We start from the raw sequence: 10001 nt of genomic DNA, 5'->3' as shown, positions 1-10001 counted from the left end.
ACCATAAACTTTCTGGCATCAAGAAAGGACTTATAGGCATCATCACAGAAACACCAAGCTTTGGTCTTTCTTCTTGTTAGGAGGGCGTAGCCTCATCACTGAGGGCCAGAGCTCTACTGTGGAGGTGTGGGGACGTTGTGATTCTACGGCGGTACACACCGGCCTCTTCCTGCTTCTGCGTTTAGTGTTCTGGGCAGAGTGTCAGTCTCACACCGTCTCCTCGGCTCTCTTCATAGGGCTCTCTGTTATTTTGATCAGTGTGTCTGCTGTGCTGCCTGCAGTGTGTCAGTGAGGCCCCCTGGCCTCTCTCTCTCTCCCCTCTGTGTGTGTGTGTGTGTGTGTGTGTGTGTGTGTGTGTGTGTGTGTGTGTGTGTGTGTGTGTGTCCTGCAGCTGTCGGTGTGTGAGGAGATGCTGCGCGAGCTACAGGGCATCGTGCTGTGTCAGGACGGCCTACAGCTGCGGCGGAGACGTGGCTCCGCCCCCCTGAGGCCCCGCCCCCTCGGCCCGGACGAACGTCGCGTGCGCGCCGCTGCTAGCCTCAGTAACGGGAAGCTGTGTGCGGGCGTGGGCACGGGTGCGGGCGCGGGCCTGCCGGACCCCCTCTCCCACAGACTGCAGGAGGCGGCCCTGGTCGTGCGCGGCTGCAGCCACGTGCACATCTGCCCCGAGTGTCGGCGCTTCCAGGGTCTGCGCAGCCGTCCGCCCGGCCCAGCCGTCGCCTCGCCCGCCCACAGCGAGGAGAGCGCAGAGTGGGACAAGACAACAAACAGCAGTGAGCCCGAATAAGCAGGCCCGGCCCCCCTCTGTGCCGGCGGGGCACCGTCCCGGAGCCGGGCTTCAGCGGACCCCCGAGGAGACACAAGCACCGGGCTTGGCGAACACGTGCGTTGGAGGGCGGGACTCTCATCCTAGCACAGACCATCTTGACTCCCACGTGCGGATTTGTTTGCATTTCATAGCCCTTCCCCCCGAAAAGCGGGTCCAGTACACGAGCCCCACGGGGCAGAGGTCCTGTCACTGTACACACGACTCCAGCTCTCGTCTGCTCCCAACGTCATTTTTGGAGCAAATCGAGGGGTACTTTGTACTATGCAGTATATTTTTCTTTTGGTCTTACTGTGCCGTCAGTTTTAATTTTAAGTTATTTCTCTTTTGGTTGTGATATCAGTATATTACCGTTGCTCTTACCGTCCTCCCAGAACAATCATGGTTACTTTTATTTTGTGTGACCGGTGGAGAGACTTTCTACTGCCGACAGCTGCAGGAGACCCACTTTACACCCCATCACGTCCTGGCACACTTTACACCCCATCACCATCTTTTTTTAAGTGCCAAATAAACTTTGTATGGATTTTGTGCTGTTCCAGCATCATGGCTTTGAGGACTACAAAGAGAAATGAACATAAAACCACAGTGGTCTGTTTTTAATTATAGTGCTATTCTATTAAAATAGATTTTAAAGATATTTCTGGAGGTTCGATCTGCATGTAAGAAGGTTTTCAAGATTGCCGATCAAAAGTACATGAGTAGAACTTTCTGCTATTTTGCCCAGAAAGTTTGAAACCCTCATCAACAGTGTTGGTAATGGCTTAAGCTCGTACTGGAAGAGGTCTTGACTTCATTGATCATCTCTGGTTGTTCAGGCATGACTCAGACCAGTGATTTATAAGGTGTTATCTGGCAGAAGAATGGTTTAATTTCAGCATTTCATACAGTTGTTAAGTGAGAACCATTTTCATTTTCACAACCTTCTGGTCTGAAATATAAAATTAGCCCAGTAAGAAAGAACTTACATCAGCCTGGCCACACAGGTTTTTAATTCTGCAGTTACACAATTTGAAGTTCATCTCTGAGTCATGTGCTGTTAAAGACATATCTGGGCAGACATAATGTTCTTAATCCCAACCACAGGGTTCCATGGTCACATGGTCACATGGTCCTATGGTCACATGGTTCCATGGTCCTATGGTCACATGGTCACATGGTCTTTGGGTGCAGTATGAATGGCAGGATGGTCCACAGCGTCAGGGGAACTCTTACTTTTAAGTAGCACAAGGCACTAATGAGATGTCATATGGTCAGGACTGGCATCTCTCCCAGATCTGAGCAGGTGTTTACTTGTGAAATGTTTTTTTCATGAGTCTCTATGTAAAGAGAAATTAAGACATTACCTGTAAGAGGTCACTCCAAAAATGGTCCTAAAAGAAACTTTAACACTTTTCCTAAATTCCAATAAATATATTTTGAACAAAGGGTTTCTGTTTAGAAGAAAACTCTTGTGTAAAATATTTTTAATTATACGTTTTATATCACAGACGTATAGCAACAACTCTAATCCTGTGCTGGATTTAGACTCTTCAGACATTCACGTCTGCTCTCAGCCTTCCAGGTCACTTATTTCAGCTCATTTCTTTCCGTTTAAAAGAGACAGACTTTCCTCCTTCTTCAACCTTTTTTTTTTATCTTTCTTTTTCAACCTAAACCCGAGTTCAGCCGAAAGCTTCCCTGCAATGTGAGTGGCAAATGTCTGTAATAAAGAATAGTGCTTTTTGTTCTTTGAGAGGTTGACCTTGTTAGTGAAGATGGACTCCTCCTGGAGTGGGGTGGAGATCCTGGAGCTTCTTCAGACGGGAGGAAGAGCACAGCCCAGAATGCAGTATCAGCACAGAGGGTCTCCGTTCTTCTCACGGACCACGTGGAGGCTGTCAGGTGACTCGAGGTGCGTGCGTGGACATAGGTAGCCACGTCAGACGCTCCCCCTGCAGCTGCTGGGTGGCACGTGTGATCACTCTCACAAAACGTGACGTGACGTGCAGGAGTGTACCTCATCACATGAGAGTGTTGGGCTAAAGTCCAGTGAAACACAGAAAATGATTTTTAGTCTAAACTTAGTCTTAATTTGGATCTGGGAAACTTGCATCTAAGAATATTGAGCTGAGTGTCTTAACAACAACAAAACGTGCATTAGATGCCAGTCACGTTTACATGTAAATATAGAACCGACCATGCTTGGAACATGAATATGCCAGTCAGAGTGCAGAGATTTCAAACGTTTACTTGGAAAGCTGGTATCAAATAACAGGACATGACTGCATCCGCTGTGAATGCAAGAAATCTGAATTTTGACATTTGAAGGTCTTTTTTTTCACTCTAAAAATGCATAGTTAGGATTCACCATTAAAAAAAGCCCATCAGCACAAAAGAATAAGGTGAAAGTAAACACAAACACGTTCTTGTCACCCTCAGCCCGATTATAGTGGGGAAGGAAAGATTTGGAGTGCAAGCCTGTCTAAAGGACAGAAATCCAGTGGTAATGGGTTTAGTGTAGTTCTACCGTGAGACGCAGAAGCAACACGCCTCCACCTGGAGGACACGCCCACTCACACACATTGTTACCGTGACGATGAAGCCCTTGAACTAACAGTCAGCAGTGTATCCAGGCACTGATCTCATACACACGAAACTAAAATGCACTTGCTGACATTCAGTATACACTCCCGGCCCACCTGATTAGAAACACCCTGTGGAGTCTGCAGTGCTACGCTGCCAGATCTCATTTTTCCAGTTCTTCAGGGCTGCTCTCTACCTGTGACCACACCACTGTTGGCTGGGTATTATTGGGTGGCAGAGTTCTCCTTCCACCCTGCAGTGACACTGACGCTCAATTTCAGCATCTCCAGCAACTCTGAGACCAGATGTATCGCCCACTACTATGTCAGTGTCACTAATAATCACTGGCCAGCGAGGGCCCTCGCTTGGGGAGCAGACCAGTGAAGAGGGCTGTGTGCTTGCCAAACTGTCATGGATCCCAGAGGAGCTGAGGAACGTGTTCACACATCCACTACTCCGCCATGCAGTGTCCAGTGACGGCAGATACACAGTGAAGAGTGGCAGATCCTTCATTTTTTACACCTTATAGAGGAACACCACCAAATATGTCCCACAGAACATTACATTAAATATGTTTGCATTGTATTGGCACTAGTCTTTATGGATGATCAGTGTGGGGTGGGTGGGTGAAACCGATCTTATTGGCCATCTCGTGTGCTAAGCAACCTTCATTCAAAATCTTGTCCCGCCCCCTGTGTACCTGTCCTGAACTCTGACTGTGAAACTGAATGAATTGAACCTGTTTGTCTGCAAACGGCAGAAGTGAGATGGATAGGAGCACATGTAGTCTCATCACACATCTCGGAGGTGTTCAGCACGCTGTGCTCTTACCCACAATCCCACTGCAGTCGCAGTATTGGTCAAGGAAAGATGGAGGTCTGATAGTCAAGGCTGTTCCGCCCCCGCTCGCCTTCAACAGCGACCACCACGTGTGCACATCCCAGAGTCCAAGGTGAGACTTAAGCTTAGCATTCTGCTACACACACCTGGACTGACAGGACAAAAAAAAACCTTGACATCATGTCAGTCAAATTAAAAAAAGATTTATTTTTTTGTTTTTTCACTTCATTCTTGCTCTGATCGATGACTCACAGATGGGAAAAACATGATTTCCAACAAGGCAAACAAATGACGGCGGGACACACATGACTGCCAGTGACAGTCTGCAGAAAAATGAACAAAATGTGAAGCGGAAACCTAAGAGTTGTGATGTAAGAGATGTGGAGGTCGCAGCAAGGTTGTGTACCTACAGTCTCATCCACTCTGCACAACAGGGTGTGGTGTTAAACACACTGTTAGTAACAGATCCACGCTAAATGACAATACAGAGGGGTATTGAGTAATAAACAGATGTTACAGAGGACAGACACTACTGAGGGTAAACGCTCCCAGATTTCTGTTGAAAGTGAAGGATCGAACAACGGCACTAATCCCTTCAAAGAAACAGCTTTGCGTCAGGGTGAAATATATACTTCAGGACTTCATCACTGGGTAAGGAGTTGTGCTGAAGTGCTTCTTTAGCTAAACCTGACCAGCACAGGTTTGACCTCCCTTCCTAAACCTGTGGGGCTTGCAGAGAACTGCGTGCCCTCTAGTGTCAGTGACTGATTAGCCGAACCACTGATCTGAAGTCAGTGGAGCTGCTTTAGTGGGACCCAAGCTGCAGGTTGAAACCTACAGTTACCCTGTTGGGGGGGAATGAGGTGTAGTGAAGTGGCACGTCTATGAAAACCTTGTGGTTTGATTTACATCTATACACAGTGCTGGCACGCAGGCAGGAAAGAGTACGTTTACATCTGATCAAGAGAATATCATGAACCTTGTTGCAGTATATTTATAAATGTGCTCGGTGGAGGGAACTTGATTAAAACAAGGGTTTTCTTTTATGTTGTTTTATTCGCATCTAATAGAAACCAAGGCTCAAAGCCTCATATGTCAAGCAGATGGACGTTCAGCAGAGCAATAGAGAGCAAATAAAATTTAAACCACAGAGACACCTGCAGGTTTCAGGTGGTACTGCAGGCCCAGTGGTGGAACATTCTGGACTGTGGCTAAGCATTTGGGATGCATCCGGAGCCCTCACTCCCCTCCCAAGCACTAGTACATAATCCAGGGACCAATAACAAGCCCCGAGGCCTGCACCGACCAGCACTGCACACCGATGGCATTTTTGGGATCTAATCATTTCAGTTTTACAAACATCCTGCACGTGGATACGTTTAGCTTTGAGCCACGGTAGGCTATGTTCTTCTAACACAACTATTCTTCAAATCAGCAACACAAACCTGTTGATCCAAACTATTTTTAAAAAGCTCCTTCAGATAAATGAATACAACATCACCAATAAATCTACCATAGAACTTTCTCAAGATGGTTCGGTCTTCTATAAAAAACTTGCTGCAAATCCTTAGATCACAGCAGGCATCATCAGTGCCTGTAGTACACATATACCATGACATAGTGTCCAGGTGTTTGTTTCCCTCTATAAACTATTGCTTTTACTACCAAAGAAAGTGAGAAGCTCCTACATAAGATGCTGAGATGTCTGGCCACCTAATTACAGAATATTGATCAGCTGTAAAAGGGCTCTACATTGTATTATAGGGAGTCACCACATATATCACATTCATGCCCTGTCCCTGTTAGCTCTCTACACATGTTCTACTGGACCTCTTTTCTAACCCAACATTGCAGCAAGTTCTGCTTCAGAAGTCCAGTGGGTTGAAGCCTAGCTTGGCTAGCGTGTCCTTGGCCTGTCGGTGGAGGTCAGAACTCTCATCCACCCATTGTTTCTGAGCCTCAGATACATACCAGAGCAAACGGTCCAGACAGGCCTGTGAAATGAAGTCAAAGTGTTATGTGCTTATGTAAGGAAACAGAAACAGTCCTCGTTTCAGTATAAAGTCCAGCAATGCATTAAACACTGGGCTTCTTTTTGCTTCAGTGAATAATGTGGCTGTCAATCAGTGTTGTACCACCACTGTGGTACCATTAGTTATATATGAAATAACTGTAGGAAAGATAATTACTTCTATTATAGTGGAATTTGATTGACCGGCAGCTTTGCGGAAGGTATTCTTTCAAATAGAATAACGATGTGTCATCCATCAAAACTCAATAGTTAGTAGTTCTTCACTCTATGTTCCGTGCTACGACATTCACTCTTGTTCACGTACATGCAGGGTTTTCTCATACTCCGCGTCCATATTGTCCAGTGTGCTTTGCAGGTCGGCAATCCGGGCGTCTTTCTCTTCTTCCATTCGCTCTCGGTCCTCTCTTTCCTTCTTTAAATCCACGTGACACTGGTCTGACCAAACACAGCCATGATGAGACTTCCAGCTCCTTTGCATCAGACGTGCGTTACATGCTTGGCGCTGCACAGAACACACACTGAACACACACTGAACACACCAGAGTCGTGAAGGAAGTGGTAAAACACCTTCCCACCGGTCCATTGGTGTTTGAATATCCAAACAGACCAGAGAGTGGGTCATCTGTATTAGTCACCATTAGCTCTAACAGACAACTTTTGCACTGTGGTTTTTGTCTAAAGGTCTACCTGGTGTCTGCAGACTTCAATGTGTCTCCATTACAATAACATTCACAAACTCTCTGAGTATTACATATTTACATAGGCCTTTTAGATATATAGATAAGAAAGATTTTATTGTACTGATCATTTTTCTGTTTGTAAATCTTAATGGTCTTATATGCTTTTGATTATCTGGATTCCCACATTGTTTCATGTTATATCTGAAAAAGATGTGAATATCCTTTGTGTAAAACAGAAGCCCTTATCCAGCACAACAACTAACCTATTTACATCTTATCACATGACAATCTACAGGTACTCCAGTGGAGAATATTTTTTATATTTTTATCAGGTTTTAAACAAAACATCCTACTCGCTGGACCAATAGATATGCCAATAGATATGCCAATAGACTCACCAAGCTGTTTCTGAAGCACTGACACGTTTGTTTCTAATTGTTTTACTTTATCTTCCATGTCTGTTTGTAAGGTTTTATACTGACGGCTGAGATCTGCTCAGGAACAGAGAAAAAAGATTCAATAAAACACTTTACTGTGCATTAAATTAACCTAAATAGACCACTGAGAGTCTCACAAAAACAAGTAGAATACAACTTGATTGACAATGTAGGTCGCATGACAGCTAAAAATAGTTCAAGCGTATAAATGAAAGACCTGCAGTGATATCCTTCATGTCCAGTTTCTCCTGAGAGAGCGCATGCTTCACGTCTCTTATCTGGTACTTCATCTCATCTCTCACGGACACGGCGTGAGACGCCACCTGTGTCTGGAGAGCTAACCGAGAAGAACTGAACACTTAAGAGGACAGGAATACACAGTGCGTACGGCATTACAACGGCCAGGTGCACTGTTTCTTATTTTTGCTGCACACTCCACTACCTTGGATAAGACACTGTATGGTAATGATGAAAGTGAATCTGCACACATCCTGAATTCTCTGCTGCAAACTTCACCAGCTTGGGTGATTTTAACATTCTGCACTTTTGACCTGAACTGCAGTAAGAGATATAAACATCTACCCACTCTAAAATTCTGCAAAGATGCTGAATGATGATACGTTGTATTTGAGCACTCATTTTTCCATACTATATCTCCTCTATTCTATTTAATCTCCTTAGGCGGTCTTAATGTTTACCCCTGACTCAGAGTTATCGCTCTCACATCAAAAATCAGGCAGCAAATCTGGTTGAGTCTGTTTGGTTCTTGCTGACCCAAATCTTTCTAAGGAGATAAAGGCTAAAGTTGTTAGTTTCTCATGACGAGTACGAGTAAGCTTACTTGAAAACTGGTTTCAGACTGGCCTGACAGGATTAGGTCTCGATAAGTGTTGCATTACATGTCCCGTTGTTACAGTTTTCTTGCACTCGTCATGGTAATCTTAATAAAACATTTATTATGCGATAAAAATCTAATCTAAATTGTTTTTTTTCTTTTTCAAACACTACTCAAACCTGGCAAGTTGCCAGTTTAATCATGTTTTCTAAGTATTCTACCCAAATACAGTTATGTTGGCCTATTTAGATGGAAAACCAAAGTCTGTCTGACCTTATTCAACTATGTGAAGGTAAATACACCTTAATCTACTGTCTGTTTTCTAACCATGTCTCAACTTCTTCATGTGCTTCATGAATTCTCTCGTGTCCACCACTAATTCACTATTTCTGCTAGTTCTGTATGTATATTTAGAAAGAGACCACGTCTGCCTACTGATAACTAAAAGAGCAGAAATGGTGTACTAGAAATCATTCATTTAACTGTGACCTTTATAGTTGTGATACTGGTGTAGCCCATTTAAGAGCTTCATGCTTCGATATTATCTGCAGGTAACGGTAAGATGTGTTATTGTTATATTAATTTCAGTGATATTTCCCTCTCCTTGTGGGTGTTTTCTTACCAAGCTGTTCTTTTAACACAGCCACGTCCAAGATACTTCTCCGATACTTCTCGACAAGTTCATCGCCTACACGTGAAAAAAAGAAAAGGAGCTGCATATTAATAAACCCGACATTGGTTAAGTGAGTTTCCCTATAATAAACACACTCCTGCTCCATAACACTCCCGTGTAGAGTCGCTTGTACGCAACAGTCTATAGCCTATCCCCAAACTGGATTTAAATAAAACACCTTTATCAGGTTTGTCTTTTTTGATTTTCTTTATATTTCCTTTTCGTTTCTTTGGAGGCATAATATGGTTCCAGTTGACTTCCAGTTACCGGGAGAGAAGCGCAAGAAGGCCACTGGTACACTGTGTCCCAGTACACAAGCGCACTGGTTGCGAGGCGGGACTGGGAGACGCATCAACGATACAGGGCCGTAACTAACTAGCGTGGAGGAGGTGTGGAGGTGGTGGGGAGGTGTGCGGTGTTGCCAAGCTCCTTAATGTGGCTGTAAAGCAGAAGGTTATTCGCCTGTGGTCGGTACAGGGATTCTTAAAGGCGTATTCCACAGTCGTGTTAGTTTCTGGCCCAATATATCTGTGAAGATGTAACACACTTTCTGTTTGCGCACGTTGGCGCTCCGTTAAGAGTTTAATAGGGCCGCAAGTGGAGCAGTGTTCATTAAAACATTTAAAGACCCGACATTTGCATGTTCAAACTGTCCACATGTGGCTTATGAATGGCTAAAGCGCACACCAAGCTCAACCTTTACACTACACACTTACACATCACACACACACACTTCTGAGCACCAAACACATCGTCTCCTGCATACATAAAATAGAAAAAGACAACAGGTTTAAATGAGGCCTGTCGCATTTCTAAACACCAAACTTTGTTCCAGCAACCCAAACTCAAGTGCTCTTGAATCCAAATGATATAAATGCATGAGTATATTCGTGCCGACGTTTCATTTACGGGAAACTGAAGACGTGGGATTCATGTTTTATCTCCTGTGAAGAGGAATAAGGGGCCTTGAAAAACAGGGGAGCCCAATTTATTGTTTTTCTGGAAATTCTGTGTCAAGGTGCGAACTCTCTCTTGCAACATTAGAATAGAGAAAAAAACTATTTAAAAATTATTATCGAGTATTCATATGAAGTGACAGAAAGGCATACATCC

At 44.4% G+C, this 10001-nt stretch overlaps 2 protein-coding genes across 2 annotated transcripts in view; one reads left to right on the top strand and one right to left on the bottom strand.

Moving 5' to 3' along the window:
• Positions 1-2255, top strand: part of grik4 (glutamate receptor, ionotropic, kainate 4) — a 254342-nt gene extending 252087 nt beyond the window's left edge. The window contains exon 20 of the mRNA XM_076976463.1: positions 392-2255. Coding sequence (XP_076832578.1) covers positions 392-787 — 396 coding nt within the window. The 3' untranslated portion in view covers positions 788-2255. The remainder of the gene's footprint in view (positions 1-391) is intronic.
• Positions 2256-4452: 2197 nt separating this feature from the next.
• On the bottom strand, positions 4453-9279 carry drc12 (dynein regulatory complex subunit 12 homolog). The gene is made up of 6 exons (XM_076976529.1): positions 9067-9279; positions 8838-8903; positions 7598-7717; positions 7342-7434; positions 6568-6698; positions 4453-6225 (listed from the first exon to the last, which is right to left on the bottom strand). Exons 1-6 carry the CDS (start codon positions 9125-9127, stop codon positions 6097-6099), a joined length of 600 nt encoding a protein of 199 aa, XP_076832644.1. The 5' UTR covers positions 9128-9279; the 3' UTR covers positions 4453-6096.
• Between the last annotated feature and the right edge of the window lie 722 nt (positions 9280-10001).

This window comes from Brachyhypopomus gauderio, chromosome 16 (assembly GCF_052324685.1).
Source record: "Brachyhypopomus gauderio isolate BG-103 chromosome 16, BGAUD_0.2, whole genome shotgun sequence".
Classification (NCBI taxonomy): Eukaryota; Metazoa; Chordata; class Actinopteri; order Gymnotiformes; family Hypopomidae; genus Brachyhypopomus; species Brachyhypopomus gauderio.
Note: the sequence above shows the minus strand (reverse complement) of the source record. Positions and strands in the feature narration are given on the sequence as shown.